General features: G+C 56.8%; 3 protein-coding genes across 9 annotated transcripts in view; all 3 read left to right on the top strand.

Annotated features, from left to right (window-relative positions):
• Nucleotides 1-2,037, top strand: part of CD300LF (CD300 molecule like family member f) — a 125,593-nt gene extending 123,556 nt beyond the window's left edge. For all 6 annotated transcript variants that reach the window (XM_045837247.1, XM_045837249.1, XM_045837248.1 and 3 more), the window contains one exon: nt 45-2,037. In XM_045837247.1, the coding sequence (XP_045693203.1) occupies nt 45-189 (145 nt within the window). In that variant the 3' untranslated portion in view covers nt 190-2,037. The remainder of the gene's footprint in view (nt 1-44) is intronic.
• Nucleotides 2,038-5,241: 3,204 nt separating this feature from the next.
• LOC123817376 (protein CD300H-like) lies at nt 5,242-11,805 on the top strand. Its single transcript, XM_045837050.1, has 4 exons — nt 5,242-5,445; nt 8,037-8,393; nt 9,694-9,748; nt 11,476-11,805. The coding sequence occupies exons 1-4, from the start codon at nt 5,406-5,408 to the stop codon at nt 11,606-11,608; spliced, it is 585 nt and encodes a 194-aa protein (XP_045693006.1). The 5' UTR covers nt 5,242-5,405; the 3' UTR covers nt 11,609-11,805.
• Nucleotides 11,806-20,643: 8,838 nt separating this feature from the next.
• LOC123817335 (CMRF35-like molecule 6) lies at nt 20,644-25,114 on the top strand. 2 transcript variants are annotated; one of them, XR_006785401.1, is made up of 4 exons: nt 20,644-21,023; nt 21,566-21,910; nt 22,614-23,064; nt 23,689-23,806. XR_006785401.1 is itself a non-coding variant. In XM_045836978.1 (4 exons), the coding sequence occupies exons 1-4, from the start codon at nt 20,963-20,965 to the stop codon at nt 25,012-25,014; spliced, it is 660 nt and encodes a 219-aa protein (XP_045692934.1). In that variant the 5' UTR covers nt 20,651-20,962; the 3' UTR covers nt 25,015-25,114. The 2 variants fall into 2 exon arrangements, 1 of the variants encoding a protein (XP_045692934.1); XM_045836978.1 differs by lacking the exon at nt 22,614-23,064 and adding an exon at nt 24,879-25,114 and having other exon boundaries at nt 20,651-21,023.
• Nucleotides 25,115-25,827: the final 713 nt, after the last annotated feature.

Below are 25,827 nucleotides of genomic sequence, written 5' to 3'. Positions count from 1 at the left end.
AGGGGTCGGGGAGGCAGCTCACTTCTGTCCCTGTGTCCCCGCAGGTCCCTGCTCAGCAGCGTCCACTTCCTGCTCCTGGTCTTCCTGAAGCTGCCGGTGTTCCTGAGCATGCTGGGGGCCGTGCTCTGGGTGAACCGGTCTCAGCGGGGCCCTGCGGGGGGCGGGCCGCCCCGTTCTGAGAACCAGTAGCCCGCATGGCCATTGACGTCTTGTGTGAACGAAAGAGCCTCAAGGGGAAGGAAAAGCACTTTTGTTATGAAATGATTGTGGTCAGCAGGGCCGGTGCTTCTAGAGACAGTGTGGCCCTGTCTCAGGACACAGGACCCAGTCCCTGGGCACCCAGGGCTGTGATGCTGGGCCTGTGGGCCTGGCTCTGGGGTCCCCTTCTCCACTCCCAGGTCCTTCCTTCTTGCTGAGGCCACAGCGCAGCAGGAGGGACAAAGAGATCAGCAGAACAAGGGGCCATCCCCGGGGCCCAAGGCCTTGAGTACCGGGTCTGATCTCAGCCCCGAGAGCCCCTGCTGGCATAGAACTGACTCTCGTTCGGACGGGGTTCAGGGCTCTTGCCCACTTGGGGTCACAATTCTTGACCCGGGAGTAGAAAAACGGAACCAGACACCGATGACGTGCCCACCAGCACTGAGGGTCTGAATGCTCGGTGAACAGAAGACTCTGGAGTTCTTCTCCTGCTGCTTTTTGCGTCTTGTGAGGCAGGACGCTCTGGCGCCCACTCCGCCTGTCATCTCCCGGACGTGCACGCGCGATCTTGAAACTGATTTCACATCCTCATTTGGTCTCCGCAACCCTTCTTGTCAACATCCGTAAACGTTCTTGTTTTGATATGTTCCACGTGGCTGCCCGTGTTGTTTTGGGGTCATGCGGATACCCACGTATTTTGCGGACTGAGGTGTGGTCCGTTAGACAGTCTCTGGAGCCAAGGCAGCCTTGAACCCAGGGAGGCCGGGAGGGACGAGCCTGGAGGCGGGTCCTTACCCTCTCAGGAGCGGGACTGGGGTTGCTCCCGTGGTCAGATGGAAGCTTTTGCTGGTGGGTAATTGGGGAGGAGGGAGGGCGCCAGCAGGAGCTGCTTCATGAAGACAAAACGATGCACGAATTCTTCCTCTCAAGTTCCCTCCTGAACTTGAACATCTGGCAGCTTCCAGACCAAAACAAGAGGCCACTAGAGCAAAGGGACAGGCGACCAGGCCAGTGAAACAGCAGGAGCCCGGGCCAGAAGTGACGGTGCAGGACATGGCGAGGGGAGACCCGGTCCGCGGGGGACCCTGCTCACCCCGCTCGGGCCTCGACGCCCATGCCCAGCTGCCCTCACCTGGATGCCCTCTGCACTGTGCTTGGGCCCTGGGTGCGCCCAGGGGCATCTTTTTTTTTCTTTTTTTTAGTTTTAACTGCCTGTCGACTCTGTGCCGCACACAATGAGGACTCGGTGTGGCGTCCTCTGCCCACACCATTCTTCCCAGACCCGATTGTCAGACTTTTGCACTGATGGTGCTGATAGAAAAAAGTGTTTCTCTTCTGGAAACACTTGCCACAGTAGTTCAGTCTCTTTCCTATTTTTAAACATAGTCACCGTTCATTGTAGCTTTTTTTTTTCATTATTTCATCTATTTCCTTGTTGGGAAAATTTCAACATGATGTTTTTTCTATTTTCCAAGGGCTCACAGGTGCCGTACTTCACATGTGCTTGCGTACGTAGGAGTGTTCGTTGCCAAACACAACAATCCTGGGAGTAAAACTCCCAGAATGCCCCGCCCTTCCTGGGACCCTGTGGCGTGTCCTTCACGTCTCCTGGGACGCGGCACAGCCACAGCAGCTGAGGCTGCCGCCCTTCCCTTCACGCACGTGGCTTTACTCCTTCTGGTTGGACATCTTTTCTGCTGTGAGCCCGGAAGATTGTATCTTTATCTTGGAACCTCTGTAATTTCAGAATATTCTAGGTGTGGATCATTAGGACCTTTCCCTGCCACCCCGCCCCCCAAGACACTGTGTGGATTTTTAACAGCAGATTAAAAGATTTATTTCAGGATAATTTTGCATTAAATGTAATTATTTTTACTTTGGGCTGATGTTTTTCTCTTCTGAGGGAACAGGCAGCTGCATTTGTGGAATGCCCTTTCTCTGTCTCTGTGCCCGGGTCAGCCTCTCCAAACGCTTTTCTATCTCGTTGACTCGAACTTCCCCCAATGTCATTTCCACAGGTCGCGACCTTCATGTGTTTGCAGCCATGTTTGCGTCGGGTCACGTGCTCATGCCCCTGTTCTTCCTTCCCAGCCGTGCCGTCCCTTTTCTGCTCCTTTCTTTCCTGAGACCTGCCCGCCTGCTTGCTCGCTCCGCTTTGTCCAGCATGCCCCTTATCCTTCAGACAAATCCACTGTCCGTCATTTCCTTGGGACCCAGTGGAACCATTTACATGCGTCTATGTTTCTTTGGGCATTTCCTCTCTTCATGTATGTTTTTACTTGCTCTTTGCTTGTATGCTTTTCTTTTCTTTTAACCCCTAAGCTACTGAAGGTGCTACTTCTTTTTTGAATAAAAGGGTTTTTTTGGGAAAGCCTCGAATGGGGAGGAGAGGAGGCTGGGAGGGGCCAGGAGCCTGTCTGTTCCCAGCATGCACAGGAGCGCCTGCTTGGGACGTTCTCCTTTGTGGTTCATTGCTCCTCCCTCACCTCTCTTTCCCCCGCATCCCCTGCACCCATAGCAACGCCCTCTAAGTGGGGCGCAGGCCACGTTCAGTCGGCAGGCCAGTTCTACAATCAGACTTGTGAGGTTGAAAAGTTGACAATACGCAATGTTGTGGGCAGGGTCGGCGTGGATTCATGCCTGTGGACAACAGCAGAAAGCTTTGTACCCTCTCTCGTGCTATCCGCCCACACTGGAAAACACACAGACCTACAATCTGATTTATAGGGATTTGTCTTCGAGACACAGTCACACTTGTGTATCAGCCACACCTGCAAAGATCTTCCTTACGGAATTGCACGCAGCTGCAAAAAACTGAAAACAACTTAAATGCTCACCCAGAGGGAAAGACTTAGACAAATCATAACACGCAGATATCATGGAATGCTATGAAGCCATTAGAAGCAAAAATCTACAGGCATTGCTACGGAGTGATTTTGAAAGCACACTGGGTGGAAGTAGGCAAGTGGCAGAGCGATACCCATAAGGTGCTGCTTTTCCTGGAGGAGAGGAAAGAATACACGTGCGCACACACACACACAGATGCATAGAATTTCTTCAAAGGACCCACAGACACGCATGGGAACCTACTAGCCACAGCACCCAGATGGGGTGAGCTGGGAAGGAGGGAGAGAGTTTGAATCCAAAATTGGGAGCGATCACGTGACTCACCGAGGGTCACACAGCTACAAGGCAGCCAAGGAAAACTTCTAATGGCACCTCACGAATCACTTTTGGGGGGATAATTTTCTCTCAAGGTCATGTTAAAAAAGCAATTTTAGATAGAATGTCACAAAGAGTAATAAAACCCACAGACTATGGATGTGAGTTTTGGTACATTTTCATGTTCTGAAACCCTAAGGTTTAAAGTAGGGGGAAGAGTCCAGCATAAGAGAAGCTCGTGGCCTGACAAACCCTCTGCCTCTGGCGAACTTCCTTCCACCCTGATGTCTCCACCCGGGGTGATTGCTTCACACCTTGTGCAGGAAACTGCCCCACTCCGGGGGAGGGGGCGTGGCCACACACGCACGCAAACAAGCACGGACCCCCAGAAAATACGGAGCCTCCACAAGCAGCAAAAAATGAACCAGCGTGAAGTTTATTTACTGAGACACCCAACTAAGAACCTGTTTGACAACAGAATCCCAGAATCGCAGGGCTTTCTGCCTAAACGAATCCAAGTTCTCGGATAGAGCATTTCAAATGAGTGTCTGCCTTTGTCCATGCTCCGTGGCTGCTTCATGGGATTGGTTCTATTTCTGGCCAGGAACACCCAAGTTACCTTTCGATACACTGAAACATTTCTGCCCTTGAGACTCTAGGCTCCTCATTCAACCACACAGGTGAAAGGGGAGGCTTGAGGGTGGTTTGTCAAGTTCTGGGTGCTGGAGCGATGGAGACCGCTCAGGGGCAGGTGACCCAGAGGGGCAACCACTCGAGGCTTCTGGGGCCTGAGGAGGGCAGACCAAGAGCTGGGGGTTCAGAAGAAAACCTCCCCCACCCCCCAGAGTGGACTGTAGGGAACCCATCAGCACAGCAATGGCGAATGTAGCCCAGTATTGATCCGGAAAACCAGTCAATGTGAGGCGGCACACAGGAGCCAGGTGTGCAGATCAGCTTTCCCTGGGGAACCAGGTGTGCATTGTACCCGGGCTGCTATGAGACTCGCTTTTGCTAAAACTCCCTCACCCTGAGTTGAGACTGTAGACATTTAATGTGCATCTCTGCAGCAACTCCCTAAGTCTGTGCTAAGCCGTCCCAAAGATGAAATGTAACCACATCAGTCATTTTTATCACTCCCTTGCATTTGCAACATTTTTTTCTTTGTTGTCTGTAAGAAGTAATCACTTAAAGTAAACCTGAGAGTAATGAATGATACACCTTCTTTGATGTAATGGGACGGGGAAGCAATAAAAGCCTGTCCAGGCAAGGGTCGAGGCACTGTCCCCTTGAGAGAGTGGCCGTGCCGTCCCTTTTGCTCCCCAGGACGTCTGCCGTCTGTGCGAATTTGCTCACGGCATCCATGACACACGGACTCCAGTGGACTCCAGCAGGCCGGAGTCTGCACCGGTGGCCCCAGCCTCACTTTGCGTCCCACCCAGAGACAGCGCCGGCGTCCTGGAGGTACGCCCCTGCCGTGCTCCAGGGCTCTGCACTTAGGAGGGCTTCCTGCTCCGTGTAACGCTCGTTGTCGCCGTCTCGAAAGTCTTAACATTCTGGAACAAGAGCATTTCCATCTGCCCTGGGCCCCAGAAGTCCCCGGTCTTGTCCAGATAAGGCGAAGTCAGGCCTGTCCCACACGGGACGGCTCATGTCGGCCACAGGAAGTTAGCGACTCATAAAGAGCAGGACTTGCTGGAAAACGCAGACAGAAATGAGCACAGACTGGTCGGGGCTCCACTGGGATTTGGAGAAGGACAGGGCAGGCCTGCCTACGGTGGCTGAGAATGGGAGGGGCACGCTGCTGTCGGGGAAGGGAAGCGGAAACTGCAAACTCAGAGGTTCAGCACTGTTTTCCCCTGACCGCACGATGATGCAAAACCCTAGCTTCCCACATGCTCTAACCGGCTCTGAGAACAGAAACAAGCAGGGGATGAAGAGGGAAGCAGAGACGTGCTGAGGAAAGAGGAGGAGGGGACCGGCTGAGCAGATCCTGGGTGAGGAGCCCCCAGCCCCGGGGCTGGCGGCGGCTGGAGACCCCCAGGGCCATGCGGTTCCCGTGGGCTCTGCTGCTGCTCTGCGCCCCAGGTGAGCGGGGCCTCGGGAAGTCTGCCCTGGCAGACCCGGGTGGACGGAGGGTGGTGATGGGAAGGGGAAGAAACAAAAACGTAAGCAGAGAGGGACAAGGCATGCACCCAAAACCCTGAGGGCACCCTAATTCCTCATTGGGATAGGGTGAGGGTGAAACAGAAAATGCTCTCCGCACCGTGAGCACATACGGAGCCCAGAGTAAACTTCCAGCCATATTAACCATCATTGTTAAAGTCAGGAATACCCCGCAGCGAAGGGGGCGGGGAGCAGAGAACCAGTACTGTTTGGGCTCATCACTGTATTATCTGGCTCCCCCCGCCCCCGCCCCCTGATCTAATCCCTATCGTCATCCTGATCCAACCAAGAGCGGTGCGAATATTTAGTCTAGATCAGCTCATGAAAGACACAGCCAAGATTCAAACGGGAAGTACGCTGACTTCCGAGGTCATTGATTTTTTTATACTAGTATGTCAGCTACTAAGGCCTTGTGCATGGCTGTCCGTGCATCCCCAGGCACTGCCTGGGCTGGTGCCCCAGGTTCTGTGCGATAGACCCGGTGCGGGGTGGGGGTGGGGTGGTGAGACTGAGGGGAACGTGCGGCCAGTCCTGCCCGGAGAGCCCCCATAAACCACGGTGGAAGGGGTCAGACCACTTTTCTTTTTGAGGTGCTGGTGGGCAGAGAGTTTATTCTGGGTGGGGGTCGTAGCGGTAGAGGCGTATCAGAGGAAAGGGAGCCTCTGGGTGGGACTCAGAGTGTCCCTCACAATGTCTTCCCATGAAGACCTGAGGAAGCCGCCCCCGCCCCCCGCCCCCCATCTTCAAGGGTGAGACTGAGACTCAGTGAACAATCCTGCAGGAAAAGCACCACGCTGCTTTAGCAAACTGGGGAACAGCGCCCCCAGAGGCAGATCCCGGAACAGCAGCAAATGCACTGGGCTTCATGCAGCGGCAGGGGCCCCCCCTGCCAGCCCCAAGCCTGTGCTCAGAGGTCCCTGGTTGCCGCAATTTGTCCCCTCCAGCAAGGCTCCTCAGTCAGCGCTGTGGACACCGAGGCGGGGTTATCCTGTGCTGTGGGGCTGTCCTGTGCGCGGTGTTTATTTAGCATCATCCCCGGCCTTTACCCTCCAGATGCCAGTAGCGCCCACCCCCACCCCGCCCACTCTGTGACAACAAAAACATCCTAAAACACTGCCAAACGTCCCCTGGGGGCAGGATCACCCCTGGTTCAGAACCGCTGCTTCAGGGGGCAGCGGCGGGCGAGGCGGACAGCATTCTGGGGCAGAATACAGGTCAGCGGGCCACCCGAGCTTGGGAGCTAACATGAGAAAGTGCCAGATCGTTAACACTGAAGAAGCAAAAGTGGTCGGCTTTCTTTTCGTTTTGGAATAAAATACAGCAAATGTCTGACCATCTGTGGATGACCATATATTGCCTGGATAGGCGGATGGGTGGGTGGGTGGAGGGAGGGAAGGAGAAAGGAAGAAAGGGAGGGATGGATGGACATATGGACAGATGAACAGACGGACAGACAGAGAGGTGATGGGCGGATAGACGCCACGCACGACTCTTCTTCGGAAACTTGGTACTTCTGCCAGAGCTGCTCTCAGGAGCCTGCGCCGTGGACAGAGCCCCCTCCTGTCCAGACCTGGGCGGCCAGCACGTGTTCTGTGGAGTGAGGGTGACTCCACAGTGGGGGGCAGAGGTTTCAGGGGCCTGGGTCCTAGTCAATCGCAACTGGAGCTGCCAGAGAGACTGGAGAGGCAACGTCAAGGTCGTAGAGGTGGTGAAGGACCGGAAGGTGGGATCTGGGGTGTGACAGGGCCGGCAGGGGCTGTGGAGGAGCAGGGGATGGAAGGGACCGCCACGGGCCATCCATGTGGGGCCAGGAGTCCCTACAGATCTCAAGTGATGGCAGGGGTTGCTGCAGTGTTCTGTTCCGGGCGGGAAACCGAAGCATGACTGTCCCCGAAGCATGGCTGACAAGAGCCCCTTCTGAAATAGCCGCCTTCTACCCTGGCCAACTCTCATTTCCGGGGTGGCCCGGACCTGCGAGCAGGAGGTCCCACCTGTGTGAGCAGGGATGATGAACTTGGGGTCCACAGGTGAGCACTGGGGACAGGGACATAGCCAGCAGCTGAAGGCTTCCTCGTCATTCTCAACACTGGGCTTTATCTAATTTTCCCCGGTCCCCATTCTTATTTTCCGTTTTCTTGTCCATCCATCCATCCATCCCTCCATCCCTCCCTTTATATTCAGTGGCCTCATTCAATTCTCAGTAATGACTGGAGACAGGAGTCTTTTCTCCGGACGGATGCTTCTGGGGGCCCAGAGCCTGCCTGGGGTACCAGTCTTCCTCCCCCTCACACTGAGAGTCGGTTGAGCACTCAGAGGGGGGCGTGGCCTCCCGAGGCTCAGACCCCCACAGCAGGGGTCTCCTCAGACCTCCCTGTGTCTGCAAACAGCTTTCACCTGCTGCGTCCCGACGCCCCCTTCCTCAGGCCTCGGGGTCACTTCCGGAAGACCTGCCACCAAAGGCCCCTGCAGCCCAGGCTCTTTGGGATGAAGACGAGACCACCCGTGTCTTCCAGGTTCATTGTCTCTGCGCGGCCCCAGGAACGTGACGGGCACCGAGGGCGGATCCCTGAGCGTGTCGTGCCAATACCGGGAGGAGTATAAGAGATTTACCAAATACTGGTGCCGACAGCCATGCCTGCCATTGTTCTCTGACACCGTGGAGACCAGCACCTCGGGGGAGGAGGTGAGGAGCGGCCGAGTGTCCATCGCGGACCATCCCGGAAACCTCACCTTCACCGTGACCTTGGAGAACCTCACTGCAAGTGATGCGGGAAAGTACAGGTGTGGAATTTCCACGATCATGGTGGAAGATGGGCTTCTTGGCATCTTGCCTGATCCCCTTTTCCAGGTTCAAGTGTTTGTTTCCGCAGGTAAGACCCTCCTTCCTTCTGGGCCGACAATGAAGGGGTCTGAGCTACTCTGTGCAGAGCATCCCCGGGAAACGTGGACGCAGGAGACAGGAATCGGGCCTGGGGTTTGAGCTTCAGAGAGCCAGGACCAAGTGTGTTGTGTGGACGGGGGTGTGTGGGAGGTGTGTGTGAGTGTGTAAAAGTGTGAGTGTGTGTGTGACACCCGAGTTTCCTGCCACCGCCCCAGCTCCTGACCATGTCCTGGGCCTCAGGGTGTAGGCGGGAGGGCCCTGGGCCGTCGGGTCCATGGGGACCGGGGGCCTCATGCTCCTTTCCTGTCCACCCAGGGCTGGATAGGAGCCTTCTCTCCCTCTCTCCCCGCTCCCTCCCTTCCTTCTTCCTAGCTTGTTCTTCTTTCTCAAGAGCTGCATCTTCCCCTATCAATCTGAAGGTGCTTTTTCTTCTGCTGCCTGCATTGTCTCAGCTTCCTCTGGGACTTTTTCTCTTCACGTCGGTGTCTCCCTCCCATGCTGGGGGCCGCCCTCAGAACGTTTCATGTATGTGCCCTTGAGAGCGCAGCCCCCCAGAGACCGGCTGTGAACTCAGTGGTGAGAGAGGCCCTGGGGGTCAGCAGGAGATGCCCCCCCTTTACGTGACTGCCCAGAGACTCAGCTCTTTCCCTCGGGTCCCTCGGTGTCTGAGCCTGGAGGTTCTTGCTCCGAGCTGGCCACTGGCCCAGGGAGGGCGCTCCAGGCTCCTGCCTGGGGGAGTGCAGGCGAGGCTGCCGGTGTCCGAGGAGCTGGGTGGGCTGAGGGGCCTGGGGGTCCCACCTGCCAGAGATTCCACCTCTTTGGGGCCGCTAGCATTTCCCAGCCATCCGCGGTGTGAGGTGCCCTTGCTTTCCCGCTTCCCTGAATCGCCCGTATGGCCCTCCGCCAGGGGTGGGCGTGGGGAGTGATAAGTGGATGGGCGGCAGCGGGGGTGGAACCTGAGGTCTAGCTCTTGGTCTGACCTTCAAGCACTCCCGTGTGCAGTGAGACGAGGGACACCTCGTGCTCAAAGGCAGACGGTGACGTATCTCCTGTCCTGGTTGATAAAGTGTGCACTTAGCTGCAGAGCACAGTGGCACTGGGCGGGATGGGGAGACCCCTCCACTCTGGCCAGGCCTGGGTCTGACTGTGGCCACAGGACGGTCTCAGGGCACCTGTTCAGCCCTTGCCCTCAGCTCCCTCTGCTTTACGAAGTCAGGACCACGCAGGTGACAGGTACCAGGTGGGGACAGGCACTGGGCCCTGTTCCTCACCCTTGCCCTCCACCACAGCCTCCAGCAGCAACATCCATTCAGGGACACCCGGACCTCCCAGCCAAGACCCAGGGTAAGGTGCCCGCGGCCCCGCGTCTCCCGCCCTCCGCACGGCTCCTTCCCCCGGGGCAGGGCTGCCCACACAGCGGCCTCCTCCGTGGCTCACTCACTCAGCGGACGCTGACTTTACACCTTCCGTGCCAGAAACCAGTGCAGATGCTGGGGTGTGAGAGCGACCCCACGGGCAGGTTGTGCTCTCCGGGGAGTTTCTTTCAAATTCGGACAAGGACCAAATGGGCAGACAGCTACTCACACACACTCACACACACACACACACACACACACACACACACACAGATGATAGAGAGACAGATGTGCTGGGATGGACGGATAAACATGACAGATTATAAAGGTGACAGGTACACAGAGGAAATGCCAGTGGATGATAATTGTCGAGGGGAAAAATCAACAGGCGGGACATTGAGGGACCGGGTGACGGGGTGTGGTGGCGATTGGGGGTGCAGTGAGGGCTACGGAGGCGCTCGATGAAAACAAGCACCAAAGAGACCGTCATAGCCAGGTGTCCTCCAAATCAGACCCTGAGACGAGAACGGAGGGGTGCTCAGTGTGCAGAGAGGTGAACCCAGGGAGTGTAGTGAGGGAGCGGGAGCTCAAGGAATGAGTTACGAGTTAACACAGCGCCCCCGCCCCCCTGCAGCAGCTGGGCTCCACCCCGGGGCACCGCCCCCCGGGCACCCTCAGGGAGGTTGTTAGGACATCGCTCAGGACCGCCCCGCCGAGCAGTGAGGAAGCTGGGGCGGTGACCCACACTCGTCCGTCCTCGAGGGGGTGGGGAAGGCGGCCGGTTCCCTATTTCTATACGTAGTGACGCGCAAAGGCCTCTCCCATGGCGACATCGGAGCCGAGACTGGAAGGAAGCGGGAGAGCTGACCAAGCGAGAACGCGGAGGAGGAGTGTTCCAGGCAGAGGGTCACTCCTGGGCCTGAATTCGGCAGCACGGCTGCCTGGCCTGCTCTGCTCAGCAAGCCTGCGCACGCACCCCTCCCGCTGGAGAGAGAACCCTCAGGCGGGGGGTGGTGGGGGTGGGGGCAGGGGCTTGAGGGGAGAAGCCGCTGGCAGGTCCAAGGCTGTCCACAGCCCCCAGAGTTGCACGTGGGCAAAGAGGACGCGGGGCAGGATACCCACAGGTGTGCTGCATTCTCGAGGAGCCGGGGTGGGTGGGGCAGTGGGCGGGCGCCGAGGTGGGCGGGCATCGGCCGAGAGCTGAGCCTGGGGCGGCTGCTCCTTGGGGCGGAGGCTGTTGGAGGCTTTAAGCAGAATATCCGCTCCCGCGGTTATATTTAGGGAGGAGCCAAGGCTTTGATCTGAGTGTGGAGGGGACATAAGGGGATGTTCATCCTTAAAGTTGGCCACAGCGAGAGCTGAGTTCCTGTGCGTATTGATGGCTCAGGGGTCAGTACGTGGGCTCAGGTCGCTGTCTGTGGGAGCCAGGGCCTGCCTGGGGCCCCACACCTGTCTTTCCCCCCATTTCTCCCCCCTCCCCCCATTCTTATGCATCTGCGGGGTCCTGGCACTCAAAGTCGTTCCTGACCTAAATGGCGGATGGGAGCCCATGGCCATCGGCCTGGGGCTGTCTGGCTCTGGTGCCCACTGGGCTCAGTGCTGACATTGAGCTCTGGGGCCACGGGACCTGACCTCAAAGGCAACTGGGGAGAGGCAGAGCCAGGGCCTCTGGTTTCAGGAGGAAACTCACTGCCGGCCACTCTGTTCCCTGCACAGGTCCCTGCTCAGCAGCGTCCACTTCCTGCTCCTCATATTCCTGAAGGTCCCCCTGTTTCTGAGCATGCTCAGTGCCGTCCTCTGGGTGCACAGGCCGCAGCGGGCAATTTGCGGGCGAACGCAGTCCGACTAAGACAAGCCACAGCCGTCCTTGCCCAGTGAGCGATGTCCTGTCCAGAGACACAGCCACTCGCACTAGAGAAGAGGGAACCTCTGACCCTGAACCTTACATCCCTTTTCAACTAATCGCCAGAGACTTTAAAAACAAACCTTAAATTTTTTTAATGCAATATGTCACCCATGCAAAAACATGTGTGTAATGTACACGAACAGTGTGCTTTTCCTTAGACGTTTGAGACACAAGACAAAAGAACACATTCCAGACCGTAGCCTCCTACAAATGGGGTCTGAGACAGACCCTGAGACTCTGCAGAGTTTCTCTTTACTTCTGGGGCAGCTGAGTCTCATCGGGGCGCCTGCGCACTCGCTTCTCCCTGCTCTCCCGACTAGTGACCCAGCACCATGTTCTCTGGACTGTCCGCTCGAAGTCCCCTCCCTCTGCGCTGTGACAGAACGGAAGACTCGCCATAGTCCCAGGCTGACAATGAATGGTTCTGAACTGTTCTCTTCCGAAGCAGATGGGCACTGCTTCCGACCACCGTCCTCCACAGGGATCGGAAACCATGCACCTGCCACATCGCCAACAGCACACTGAGCACCAGAGGCCGTTCTCACACAGACGGTACATCAAGGAAAGCGATTGCATCCTGGCTGGTGTAGCTCAGAGGATTGAGCACGGGCCTGAGAACTGAAGCGCTGCCAGTTCAATTCCCACTCAGGGCACATGCCTGGGTTGTGGGCCAGGTCCCCAGAGAGGGGTACACAAGAGGCAACCACACACTACTGTTTTTCTCCCTCTCTTTTTCCTCCCCTTCCCCTCCCTCTAAAAATAAATAAATAAAATCTTTAGAGGAGGTGGGAAAAAAAGCAATGGCTATTGGGCCATCAGTTGGTCAAGTTTAAGGGGGTCCTCCACTGTTACGTGGCCGCACTCATCTCAGTTTGTCAAGAATCAGATGAGCGAACCAAGCACATATTTGAAAACGAACCCAGAATTTGTTTTCAGAGGGTGCAGTAAGACATGCAAATGTGGAAATGACTGTCACAAAAGAAGAAGTCTGTACTCATCAATCCCACTCACTCCACAGGCCACCAAGGCAGCCCAGGATCCCCGGGGTCAGGCAGCAGGCAGAGGGAGAGAGAGGAACTCAGGGAGGGGGACTTTCCTGTGGTTCTTGTGGGAAGGAAGGGGTGGAGCAAGGTAAAGAAACCACCAGGTTAGGCCTGAAGAGTTTGAGTAAGTCTGGCAGGCCCTGGGCGGTGGGAGTGGCCCCTCGACCTTAGACTCAGCCTTGGGATGATTTAGTGCCGGGTCACACTGTCCCAGGCCCAGGAGCCTGATACACGTAGATCAGCGGGGGCAAGATTGGGGGCTGTCAGTTTGCAGAAGGCAGGCTTGCAGGCAATTCTGGCTATCTTGAGGAATTAGCTAACCAGGGAGGGGCAGCTCCTCCCTGGGTCCACAAGGCCCCAGGATGTTAAAGCATCATAGAGTATAAACTTTAAAAACCCACAGGATTCATGGAGATAACTAGTAGAGTAATAGTTCATAGTAGTGCATAGTAATAATGAATAGACGTTAATTGGTGGGGATGGGAGGGTGCTCACCACGCCTGCTTCCCGAGACCTTGCAGGGGGCATTGGTCTCTGCCTCCGCACTCAGGGTCTGTCATGGCTTGTAGCTCACTGTCTGCATGGGGAGGAGCACAGTTGCAGAACTTTGCTACCATGATAGCTTTTACACCCTAGGGTATCAGGCCAACGTGAGGTTTCTGTCGGCTCTTAAGAATATCAGTCCTGGCCCTGGCTGGTGTGGCTAGGTGGACTGAGTGTGGGCTGCAAACCAAAGGGTGACAGGTTCAATTCCCAGTCAGGGCACATGCCTGGGTTGCGGGCCAGGTCCCCAGTAGGGGGCGTGTGAGAGGCAACCACACATTGATGTTTCCCTCTCTTTCTCCTTCCCTTCTGTCTCTAAAAATAAAAATCAGTCCTGATTGTGCCATTATGAGTCTGGGATGTGGCCACAGGCAAAGTCCACAGAGTTGGAAGCTTGGGTAGAGAGGCAGTTTCCCTGGTTGGGACCCTTCCCCCATGCCCAAGCCACGTGTCTGTCAGAAGGCTTGCTGGTGGGGGAGCTCTGGCCCAGTCACTGACCATGGAGAGCTGGGCCAAGGGGGACCTTCTCAGTTCCATAGCCAGGTCCCCTAAAATTACCTGAAGGTTCAGCCTTGCACCAGCCCCAGAACCAGGAGACGAAGCCCAGGAAGTCCTCTCTGGACAGGACAAGATTGGTGTCCCAGCTGAAGTGGTCAGGCAGGAAGGGGTGACTTCCTCCTTCCTCTGCCCGTCATTCTGTTCAGGCCCAAATGGATGGGGGATGCCACCCACATCCGGCAGGGCGACTACTTTACTGAGTCCGCTGATTCAAAGGCTAATGTCACACACAGAGACACACTCGCCCAGACACACCCCCAAATAAGGCTGAATCTGGGCGCCAAGGCTGACACAAGTTAACCATCACAACACAGACTCAGACGTGAAGTCCAATTCCCTAATTGCTGTTGCTTGTGCTCTGTTCGGCTGCGGGGCCTTCCAGCCCATGGGCACAGCCAGGGGCTGGCAGACACTGTGTTCAGCTCAGAGAGTGTTGTCGGAAAAGGACGGTGCGCTGAGGACGTGACAGGGCAGGGAGAGAGTGGCGAGTGGGAGGAGTTAGCAAGCGCTGACTCCCTGTGAACTTCTCAGTTTGGGTTCCCATGGCACCAGCTGCCTAACAAGCCCTCTCTTCTGCTTCCTGCGTCTGAAGATTGTGTTTTATTGGCTATTCCCTCCCCTGCAGAGTCATGGTGGGTGGGGCAGAAGGACACTTGGGCAGTTGTCCGCGAGAGGATTCCGGGTTCAGATGCTGATGTCATCACTTATAACCTGCTTCTGGTCAGTTTGCTTACTCTCTGATCTGTAGGCAAGGTGGTTGAAAGAAATATATATATTTTCTTCTTTGTTATGTGACAAAAGACCCATAAAGGATAAGAGAGGTATAATTTCCTGCTTGGGTTTTTAGATCCTTTCATTGAAGTATAACGTGTGCGAACTCTGGGGGGAAAAACAGGACACCTACTAAGAGGGGTTCCCAAGGGCTAACAGGTCTCAAATTAAAAAAAAAACAAACAGACAAAGAGATTATAACTTTTGGCCAAGATGGGGAGGTAAATAAACACACTGTGCCTCCTTGCACAACCCAAAGAAAGACAACAACAATTTAAAAACAAAAAACAACCAGAACTGATAGAAAATTGAACTGTATGGAAGTCCAACAACCAAGGAGTTAAAGAAGAAACAGTCACCTGGACCGGATGGAGTTGGGCAGCTGGGCAGAGAGGACTCACGGCAAGATAGCAGCTGGCAGACCCAGTGAGGAGGTGGGTTGTGGACCGGGTGGCCCCACATTCGCATGCAGATAAACCGGGAGGAACAACTGGGGAGTGGGACAGACTACACAACCCAGGGCCCCCGCTCGGGGAAATAAAGCCTCAAACCACCAATTGAAAACACCTGTGGGGGTTGAGGTGCTAGGAGAGACTCCCAGCCTCACAGGAGAGTTTGTTGGAGAGACCCACTAGGTCCTAGAATGAACACAAGCCCACCCACTGGGAATCAGCACCAGAAGGACCCACTTTGCTTGTGGGGAGTGGGGGAAGTGACTGAAAACAGGCAGAGAACGGAGCAAGCACCACTGTTCCCTCTGGGACCCTCTCCCACATACAGCATCACAACACAGCCAGGTGGGTTGCCCCGCTGTGGTGAAGAGCTAAGGCTCCACACTCACTACGTCGTAACAGGTGTGCCGAGACAAAAAAAAAATGTCCCAAATGAAAGAACAGATCAAAGCCCCAGAAAAAATAGAACTAAGCGATGAAGACATAGCCAACCTATCAGATGCACAGTTCAAAACACTGGTAATCAGAGTGCTAACAGAATTGGTTGAATTTGGTCAACAACTAGATGAAAACATGAAGGCTATGCTAAGTGAAATAAAGGAAAATGCATAGGCAACCAACAGTAATGGGAAGGAGACCGGGACTCAAATCAACCTTGTGCGCCAGAAAGAAGAAAGAAACATCCAACCAGAAAAGAATGAAGAAACAAGAATTCAAAAAAATGAGGAGAGGCTTAGGAACCTCCAGGACATCTTCAAACATGCCAACATCCGGATTATAGGGGTTCCAGGAGGACAAGAGAAAGAGCAACAAGTGGAAAACTTATTTGAACAAATAATAAAGGAGAACTTCCCCAATCTGGCAAAGGAAATAGACTTCTAGGTAGTCCAGGAAGCTCAGAGTGTCCCTAAGAAGTTGGACCCAAGGAGGAAAACACTAAGGCACATCATAATTACATAACCCAAGATTAAAATTACGGAGAGAATCCTAGAAGCAGCAAAAGAAAAGGAGACAGTTACCTACAAAGGAGTTCGCATCAGACTGTCAACTGATTTCTCAAAAGAGACCTTCCAGGCAAGAAGGTGTTACAGAACAAACAAGGGGGGGGCCCAGGACGATATACTATTATTAAAAGAAGCCCCCAGGTCCGTTATGTCTGCCACCAGAGGAAAGACATCTCTCAATGCCAGAGATTTGTGAAAAGGAAAGGAAACGTTTATTTAATGCTATACAAACTTAAAGTAGGGACCTAATGTCTTCCCTAAAGTCCCTTAAAGCACCCTCAAACAGACACAGTCCTTCCTTCCTTCCCCCTTTGCCCAGTCCAGAGGACCGTATCTCCTAAAGCTGCGGGGGTCCCTACTCTGGCAAAGGCACGTGGTCCTCTCTCCCCGGACCACGGGAGTCCCCACTCTGCCAGAGCCGCGTGGTTCTCCCTCTCAGGGCTGCGGGAGTCTCCACTCCGTCAACGCCGTGTGGTTCTTTCCCTCAGGGGCCGAGAGAGTCTTCACTCTGCTAAACTGTGTGGTTCTCTCTTGCAGGGCTGTGCATGGTTCTCCCCTTGCCATGGCTGCTGCATCTCGGTTTGAATCCCAGTGCCAATCTTCCTCTGAAGCCCCATTTCCAGCTCCTCTCACAATTGGCTACAGCTGCCAGATTCTGGGCAGGTGTGGCCCTGTGGTGTGGAGCCAATTATCTCCAGGCTCTTCTGGATCTTATTACAGACCCCTATTTGAGGCTCCCCTCTTGGCTGCCCCCTCTTACAAAGCGGCTGGAAAGAAATATTCCAAGTCATGAAAGGCAAGGACCTACAGCCCAGATTGCTCTATCCAGCTAAGTTTTCATTTAGATTGGAAGGGCAGATAAAGTGCTTCCCAGATAAGGTCAAGTTAAAGGAGTTCATCATCACCAAGCCCTTATTATATGAAATGTTAAAGGGATTTATCTAAGGAAAAGAAGGTAAAAACATGAACAATAAAATGACAGCAAACTCACAACCATTAACAACCACACCTAAAAGAAAAACAAAAGCAAACTAAGCAAACAACTACAACAGGAGCAGAACTACAGAAATGGAGATCACATGGAGGGTTAGCAACAGGGGCGTGGGAGGAGGGGGGTGAAGGCACAGAGAATAAGTAGCACAGACGGTAGGTAGAAAATAGACAAGGGGAGGGCAAGAATAGTATAGGAAATGTAGAAGCCAAAGAACTTTTATGTATGTCCATGGGCATGAGCTAAAGGGGGGAATGTGGGTGGGAGGGGAGTGAAGGGGGGAAATGGGACAACTATAATAGCATAATCAATAAAATATATTTAAAAACCCCAAAGAACACAGGGCCTAGAAGCCATATCTGCACAGGGCTCCTCACTCAAATTGCCCCTCGTGGAGGAGCCGGAACCGAACTGCCTACCTCTGCACTGTGCTGCGGCCAACTGAGCCAGCCTTCCTAGCAGTTCCCTGGAATCCTAATTCGACCAATAGGATTGAGGCTTCCCCCATCTAATCAGAGCTGTGCAGCTATAGAGCTGACCAGTCAGAGCAGCTCTATTCTAACCAATCAGGACAGTGCCTTTTGGACCAATCACACTTCAAGGATTGGCAGCCCTCATTTTCGTGAGGACGGACCAATCAGGGACCAGGAGCGGGGACTTGCACCCCTGTGAGCCAGCCTCTGGAGGGCACCTGCCCCTTCCACGCCAGAAGGGGGACTAGGTTTCCCTGGTGGAGCGGAGCTGACCAGTGCAGTGCAAGGCAGACTGGCATGGAGCAGGGCAGGCCGTGGAGAAGCAGAGCAGAGCTGTCTAGCCCCAGGAGGACCTGGCCTCAGGGCTGCCTGGCCCCACGGATGTTCTACATGCGGCTGTATCACAATTGAACTGTTTTGCGTTGAATAAACTTTCCTTCTTCATCATCCCCAAATTGGGGATTCTTATTGGCATTGAATCGGTGCCAATGACCACCCGTTGACACGTAAAACAAAGTTATACAAGTCATAAACTATACAACTCATGGAGATTTTGGAAAGTGACCCTTCTTGTGTAGCCACCACCCAGATCAGATGGCCCTACCTTCATGTGGGTCCCTTCAGCACCGTATCGGGGTGGGCCTGGGGATCCTGGACAAGGCAGAAGCAATGGTGTATGACTTCCAGGGACAGGTCATAAAATAGGCTGTGCCTGCTGTCTGTTGGATCTTTCTCTCTGGGAGGAGCTAGTTGTGATGTCATGAAGTCACTGAATCAGCTCCACTTTCCCCCCCCCATCCTAAGAGAGAGAGAGAGAGAGAGAGAGAGAGAGAGAGAGAGGGAGGGAGGGAGGGAGGGAGGGAGGGAGGGAGAGAGGGAGAGGGAGAGGGAGAGGGAGAGGGAGAGGGAGAGGGAGAGGGAGAGGGAGAGGGAGAGGGAGAGGGAGAGGGAGAGGGAGAGGGAGAGGGAGAGGGAGAGGGAGAGGGAGAGGGAGAGGGAGAGGGGGAGAGAAAGAGACATTGACATTGACTCAAGAGAGGAGCATCCATTGCTTGCCTCCTGGGGATCGAACCTGCAACCTAGGTATGTGCCCTGACAGGGAATGAAACCCACAACCTTCTGGTCTACAGGACGACACTCCAACCAACCCAACCACACTGACCAGGGCGCCCCGTCAGCTCTCCTGAGCAAGGACCCAAGGTTCCTGTCAGCAGCCCTGGAGGGCGCCGAGTTGGGAACAGGCCCTGCAGCCCCAGTCCGGCCTTCGGGGGAGGGCAGCCCTGGCCGACACCCCGACTACCTGTCCATGAGACAGACGCCCTGAGCCAGAACGACCCAGGTAAGTACTCAGGTGTTGGTCTCTCAGGAAGGGTGACACGAAAAGTGTTTTCAGCCGCTAAGTTTTGGGAGGTTTGTTACCCAGGTAGATATTAGCTAATGCAGGGGGACCACACTTGCCTAGGGCCAGTCTCGGCAGACAAGTCAGTCACTCATTCCCCTAAAGCCAGACTTAGCAAACATGTCTCACCAGCCAACCATCTGTCACACACTGAAGTCGGGCGCTGGGTCATTCATTCAGGGACAAATGCCGCTGCGACATAAGCTACATCCTAGTGGGGGGGAAGGGGAGGAAGCACCCAAAGGAAACTTGCAGCTGTGTTTGGTGGGCTGTGGGGGAAATAAACAGGGGTCCCCGACAAGCAGAGTGACCCCTGGAAGGGTGAGCAGGGAAGCCTTTGTAAGGAGGGGTCATCCGGGTGGGACCGGAAGGACAGGGAGGGACAAGCGGAGAGACAAGTGGGAAGGGACGCAGGGACAGTGAAGAGCAGGCGCCCAGGCCAGGGGAGGGACGGCACTTCGGGGGCGGGGGGAGTGAGACCCCAGCCAGGTCCGCTAGGGCCGTGGAGGCCCAGCGAGGAGAGTGGGCCTCACGGAAAGGACGTGCAGCAAGGAGTGGTGTTGACCGCCTTTGACCTCTGCTGACCCTTGCTGACAAGGGGGGAAGAGAGGGAAAGGGCACCGGGGGCGTCAGGAGAAGCGGGACGTCACCACATGTGCAGAGGGCAGGGGACGCCTGCACGTCAGAGGAAGAGGAGGGGGAAGGGCGGCTCAGGCAGAGTTCTAGTGAGCACTGATGGGGCGTGAGGACAGGAGGACCCTGTGGTCCAGGGTCGTGGGGGCGGCCACCTGCCCTGGGCTGCCAGTGGGTGTGGAGAGAGTTTTCAGGGGGAAGTGGATAGACCTGGGCGGTGCAGCACGGGGCTGAGAACCAGCGTGACCAGGAGAGACGTTACAGTAGGCCGTGCACCTTGCCCCGCCTCCCGCCCTTTCCCAGGTAGATTGGTCCCACAGCCGCCGTGTCATGAGCACAAGGAGCTACTGCCCCCTCTGTCCTCACCTGCTGCGGGGAAAGGCCTGTCTCCTGTCATGGCCTCCAGTGCTGAGGGACCTGAAGGGACCTGCACCCCAGGGCACGCTGACCCAGGCCCATCTGGAGAGACAGGCATGGGAACAAATGACCCTGAGGGTCTGGGCCACATGCTGGGTTAGGACAGAGCTGCCTCCCTGCCCTCTGGGAAGGGCCATCCTGTCTCTGCCCCTGGGACAGGCCCCTGTGAGCCCCGCAGGGCCACCAGCAGCCGGGGCCTCTGGTGGACACGCCTCTCTGTGCCGTTGGGTGCAGAGGCAGGGCTCGGTCTCTGCTTTGCAGGGTCCCCCACGTTCCAGTCTACTTGCCTCACACCTGTGAGCCCTCTCTGCCCACCCCGGGCCTCTGTCCAGCCAGGGTCTCACGGTGGAGCCGGCTTCCGGGGGGAGGGCGCGTCACAGAGTGCCAGCCGCTCCACACCTGTGTCTGTAGAACAGGGAAACACAGGAGGGGAGACACGGCCTTGGATGGGACCCCCGGAGCCAGGGGGACCTTTGGAGGCATCTGAGGGCGTCATGCCAACCTGTATGGGGAGGACAGTGGGGTCTCCCCGGGGTCAGAGCTCTCCTGGTGTCTGGAGCCACCTGCTGGAGGGTGGTGACACCTCTGTGTCACCGGCAAGGCCAGAGGGGATGCAAAGGTCTGGCCTTCCTCTGCAGGACTGTCTATCCTGACCACAAGGAAGTGACACATCACAGAGGGTGGGGACACCAGGCCGAGGAGGAAACATCCCAGCCTGGCTCTGCCCTGTGGAGCTCAGTGTGACCGAGGGAGGGGAAGCTGTGTGCTCTGAGGAGGGGCTGCACCTCCCTGGAGGAGGGACACGGCCTGCAGTCTGTCATGAGGGCCCTGCGGGCCTGTGCAGCTTCCTGCCCCCGACCATCCCCAGCACCGCACCCCACCGAGGTGGGGCAAGGAAGCAGAGAGGCCAGAAAAGCAGAAGCGAACACAGGAAAATCGAGCCCTCTGGGGGGGCTGGACCTGTTCCACACAGAGGGCTTGGTGTGGCCGCAGGTGGTGTCTGTGCTGGAGAAATGACCCCCAGGGTCTGGGCCGCATGGCTGCCCTCTGCTGTGTTCCTCCTGCAGGCCCCAGGTGAGTGGGGCTGGGCCCCAAGTGGGGGAGAGGAAGAACCCGGTGGGGTGGGTGGGGAGCAGCCTGACGGGAAGGAGGGAGGGCAGGGGAGGGAGGGCAGGGGAGGCCGAGAAGCTGCCAGGACCAGCACCTGCCTCAGCGGCGACCCAAGGATTCTGTGCATAAAGCAGGCAAGTCTCCTGCGCTGTGCTGGACAGAGTGGCACTGATGGGAGAGGGTCTGTGACTGTCACCCTAACTGTCATAATGGGGATATGGCCTTGGTACATCCCACACACACTCACACGCACCTGTGCACACACACGTGTATGTGCACACACTCAGTTTTTACCCATCGCGGCCCTTCTTGTCTCCAAGGACACCCTGTCCCTGCGTCCCCTCTGGGAGGAGGGAGCTACTTCCCCCTCACCCCTCGCCTGGTGGGAGGAACGGCCCCTCTCCTGCCATGGACCCAGCCCTGAGAGCCCTTGAGGGGCCTGCACCCCAGGGCACCCCAACCCTGGCCCATCTGGTGAGGAGCGGGGACTGGGCTGTGTCTTCCAGGCTGTTTGGCCCTGAGCGGCCCCCGCACCGTGAGGGGCACCGTGGGGGGATCCCTGAGCGTGCAGTGTCGGTACGAGAAGGAGTTCAGGTGGAATGATAAATACTGGTGTGAAGACCCATGTACGCGTCTGCTGAAGAACAAGATCGTGGCGACCACGGGGTCAGAGAGAGAAGTGAGGAGGGGCCGCGTGTCCATCAGGGACCACCCAGCCAACCTCACCTTCACTGTGACCTTGGAGAACCTCAAAGAGGATGATGGAGGCACATACTGGTGTGGGATCAACACACCATGGCCACAAAGACATTTGGACCCCAACTTTCAGGTTGTGGTGACTGTGTCCCCAGGTGAGCCACGCACCCCCTCCCCTTGTCCCAGGGCCAGGCTGCCTGACCTGTGCCTGGTCACCCTGTCAGTCTGAAGAGCAGGGTGAGCTGGGGGCAGGGGACGGTGATCAGGACACGATGTGTGTTACGTGCACATACGCAAACACACCTCTGGCTGTTCCAGACCCCTCTGAGCGCCACGCCCTGACACAGGGTCCGGCCTGGGTCGGTCCTGGGTGGGGCCGGTTGAGAACGGCCCGGCTCCGGGGACATGCTGCCCTCCAGTCCCCACGAGAGCCGTGTCCACTCTGAAGGGGACCCCGTGTCCCTCCTGCTCTTCTCTGGGTCGTCCCTATGGGGACTGCTCGGCTGGGACACGTCCTCCTCTCACCACAGGCCGTCCTGGACCTGGTCCGAGAGGGGACGTCACCGTGGGTGGCCCTGGGCACCAGCCTCACGGCCGTGGTCCTGGCGTCTGCAGCGGCCATGAGAGGGGCTCAGGAGAAGACCCCCGGGCTCCCCTCCAGGGCTCCTGGGGTGTTTGGGGGACCAACCTGCACCTTTAGGCTGACCTTGTATCTCCCCCTCTTACTCTGAGTCCTTGTGCCCCCCAGAGGGAGCCCGGAGACACCCCGACAGTACCTCCCTCAGACAAAGGAGAGGAAAGAGGGTGGAGCGGGCTCTCCTGTATTACGCCCCTGAACTTGCTCCCGTGTTCTCCCAGCAACTCTCCTTGCCAGACGGCTGCGCCTGTCTCCGAGGGAAGACCACCCGTCCCAGCTCACAGACCTTCCCCTTGTGCTGGTCACGTGGTCCTGGCTCCACCCACTTCCTTCTTGGGGTTCCCACTTTCTTATTCTCACGTTCTCACCCGGGAGGGGCCTCAGCACCCCTTGTGAGTTCCTATTTTAGAGAGAGGAACCGAGACCCCATGGAGACCTCCGGGTGTGTCAGGGGAGGGGTTTGTCCCATGGCCTCCAGGGCAGGCCCCGTTCTGGGGTGCCCACTCGACGTGTCTCTCTAGATCTTTCTTTCTGCTCGTGTCCTCTTCCAGAGAGGACGCCCCTGTGGTCGCTGGAAACCTAGCCAACAGCCTGGGGGACTGAGTGGACATTCTGGGCGCACCGCTACAACAAAACGCTAGGGACCAGTCTGGTAGCTCACCGACCACACAGGTGTGCGGCTCACCTCTCCGGAGGCGGGAAGCCGGAGCTCAGGGGCCTGCGCGTGGGCGAGGGCCGTGCTCCGGGCTGCCGTCTGTTGCACCCGCACGTGGTGGTCGGTCCTCCCTTATTAGGAAGCTAATCCCGATGATGAGGGTTCTGGCCACCTCCCAGTGACCTCCTAATCCCACCCCGCTGGACGCCGGGTTCCCCATGGAAGGATCTGGGGCACACAAACATTCACACCGTGGCCTGTCCTGAGGGACTGTGGGGCCCCGTCCTTCAGGGCTGACCCCGCTGCGTGTCCCTGTTGCCTGCGGCTCTCCTCAAGCCGTCAGCTCTGCCTGCGGGCCCTGGCCACCCACCGCTCTGGCCAGTCACTACTGAGTAAATGCCAGCCCGTCCCCTGCGGGGTGGACGAGGAGGAGCCAGAAGGGGCTGGGGTGTGACAGACGCCCACATCCTCTGTTGAGCAGGCGACTCTGCATCTGACCGTGCCACCGGGCCACAGGGCCCCTGGAGAGGGCCCGGGAGGGGTCAGAGACAGGTCTGGCCTGGCTGTGGCGACAAGGAGGTGGTAGACACAGCACATCCACCCAGACGGCCTGAGGGGCCTGACACGTGCTTCCCCCTCAGCCCCCACAACCACACAGAAGATCTTCGCCAGCACCCTGGGCCTGCCCTCCTCCCTGCCAGCCACCACCTTGCTCAGTACGACGTGGCCAGAGACGCCCGATCTCCGCCAGCACCCGCGGTAAGCGCACCTGCCTCCTGGGATCTGGACACCTGGTGGATTCTCCTCTAGACGGGGTTCGGGGGGAGGCTGGGGAGGGTGGTTTTATTTCCTTTCCTGGCCCCTCTTTTACTCATCGGCCTCACACCCAACTCTGAGGCTCCTACTGCATGCTGGGCCCTCCTCTCAGCTTTGGGGTGCAGCGTGAGCCTCCCAAACGACATGGCTCCCTGACAGACGCTGTGTTCTAAGGGGTGGAAGCAGCAAGGAGAAAGCCCACCCCCAGGCTGCTGTCCTCTGCCCGCTCACGGGGGAGCCTTGGTAGAACAATGGGGCTGGGAGAGCTGAGGCCTCTGTTCACTAGGGGGAGGCCTCACTGATGAGCGGCCCTCTGAGGGGCCCAGCAGGGTGTGGGGGGGCGGGCACTCAGGTGTCTGCAGAAGCAGGGCTCCAGGCAGAGGGAGGAGCCAGAGCAAGGCCCTCTGGGACCCTGGCCCAGGCCCCCGGGCAGGGACTGTGAGCCCCGGGGCAGGTGGCCTCCCCGAGCCGGGTCACAGTTGTCTCCCGTTGAAGAACACAGGCCTCTGAGGTTGGGGGGAGTTGAGCGGGGTCATCCCCTCCTTCCATCAGCAGCCACTAAACCTGCATGAGTGCTAACGTTTTGGAGACACGGGCCAGGCGATGATTACTTGCTGTGAAGAAACTAGAACAGTCTCTACCCTGTGGGTGGTGCGGGCTGCAGGGGAGAACATATCCAACCACCACCCACGTTGTTGATTCCTCACCGCAGGTGGGGCCACCTGTGCCCGTGGAGGGCTGAGGACACCCCTCCTCGGGGGTCCGAGGCCCCCCTGAACCCCCGGGTCTAACGATAGCCCTTCCCCGTGTCCACAGCCCCAACCCTCAAGGGCAATGTTGGCTGGAGAGGCAGGGGGGCAGTGGTCCTTCAAGTGGGGCTGCCCCGTCGTCCGTGGTTGATCTTTACAGGGACCATTGTGGCTTCAGGACCTGGGCCGAGGGACGGGGGGAAATGGAGGGCACCCGGGCCGTCCCCTAAAGGGGTGTCTCACTGGGTGTCACTGTGTCCCCCCAGGTCCCTGCTCAGCAGCGTCCACTTCCTGCTCCTGGTCTTCCTGAAGCTGCCGGTGTTCCTGAGCATGCTGGGGGCCGTGCTTTGGGTGAGCCGGCCTCGGCGGGGCCCTGGGGGGGTGCGAGCCGCCCCGATCTGAGAACCAGTAATACCTGTTGCCATCGGTGCTCCGGCCAAGCATACATCCCTGGATGGGAATGGCCTTGTCTAATGTGACTAATAAATCCAGTGTCACTGTCCATGTTTCTGTCCGAATATTCTGTAAACGTACTAGAAAGAGTTTTCTTGCAATGTACCAGACACACAAAATATACCCAATAATGCACACTCATGAGGCCAGGTGACAGTGCACACTCATGAGGCCAGGTGACAGTGCACACTCATGAAGCCAGGTGACAGTGCACACTCATGAGGCCAGGTGACAGTGCACACTCATGAGGCCAGGTGACCCTGCACACTCATGCAGCCATGTGAGCGTGCACACTCATGCAGCCATGTGAGCGTGCACACTCATGGAGCTGTGCCCTCCAACCCGTGCATGCCCCCTGCAGCGTCACTAATAAACATCATCGATAGTTCCGTAGCGTTGACCTCTCCGCCGGGGGAGCCAACCCTGAACTTCGCATCCATCCCCTCCTTGTTTTCCTCACGGTTTTGCCCCGTATGTTCATACGTATCTCCAGAGTATACACGTGTTTTTAATGGTTCCCGCGGTTACTTTATTTTCATTTTTTCAGCTTCATGGAAATTTAATTGACATATAGCAATGTGTGGGTTTAAATTGTACAGTGTTTTCATTTGCTACACTTATTTGTTTTAAATGCAAAGTGAGCCCTGGCTGGTGTGGCTCAGTGGATTGAGCAACAGACTGTGGACCAGAAAGTCACTGGTTCAATTCCCAATCAGGGCACATGCCTGGGTTGGGGGACAGGTCCCCAGGGAGGGGTGCGCA

This window comes from Phyllostomus hastatus, unplaced genomic scaffold, assembly GCF_019186645.2.
Source record: "Phyllostomus hastatus isolate PE091 unplaced genomic scaffold, TTU_PhHast_1.1 phas_contig_210, whole genome shotgun sequence".
NCBI lineage: Eukaryota > Metazoa > Chordata > Mammalia > Chiroptera > Phyllostomidae > Phyllostomus > Phyllostomus hastatus.
The sequence above is the reverse complement of the archived record's forward strand: the minus strand, read 5'-3'. Positions and strand labels throughout refer to the sequence as shown.

Bases quoted from the DNA above. Each gene is read 5' to 3' on its own strand.
- LOC123817376 (XM_045837050.1), top strand. From the start codon at position 5,406: ATGCGGTTCCCGTGGGCTCTGCTGCTGCTCTGCGCCCCAG. The intron at 8,394-9,693 runs GTAAGACCCTCC...CCTCCACCACAG, and splicing joins TCAAGTGTTTGTTTCCGCAG to CCTCCAGCAGCAACATCCAT. The intron at 9,749-11,475 runs GTAAGGTGCCCG...TTCCCTGCACAG, and splicing joins CCTCCCAGCCAAGACCCAGG to GTCCCTGCTCAGCAGCGTCC.
- LOC123817335 (XM_045836978.1), top strand. From the start codon at position 20,963: ATGACCCCCAGGGTCTGGGCCGCATGGCTGCCCTCTGCTGTGTTCCTC. The intron at 21,024-21,565 runs GTGAGTGGGGCT...TGTGTCTTCCAG, and splicing joins GTTCCTCCTGCAGGCCCCAG to GCTGTTTGGCCCTGAGCGGC. The intron at 21,911-23,688 runs GTGAGCCACGCA...CTTCCCCCTCAG, and splicing joins TGTGGTGACTGTGTCCCCAG to CCCCCACAACCACACAGAAG.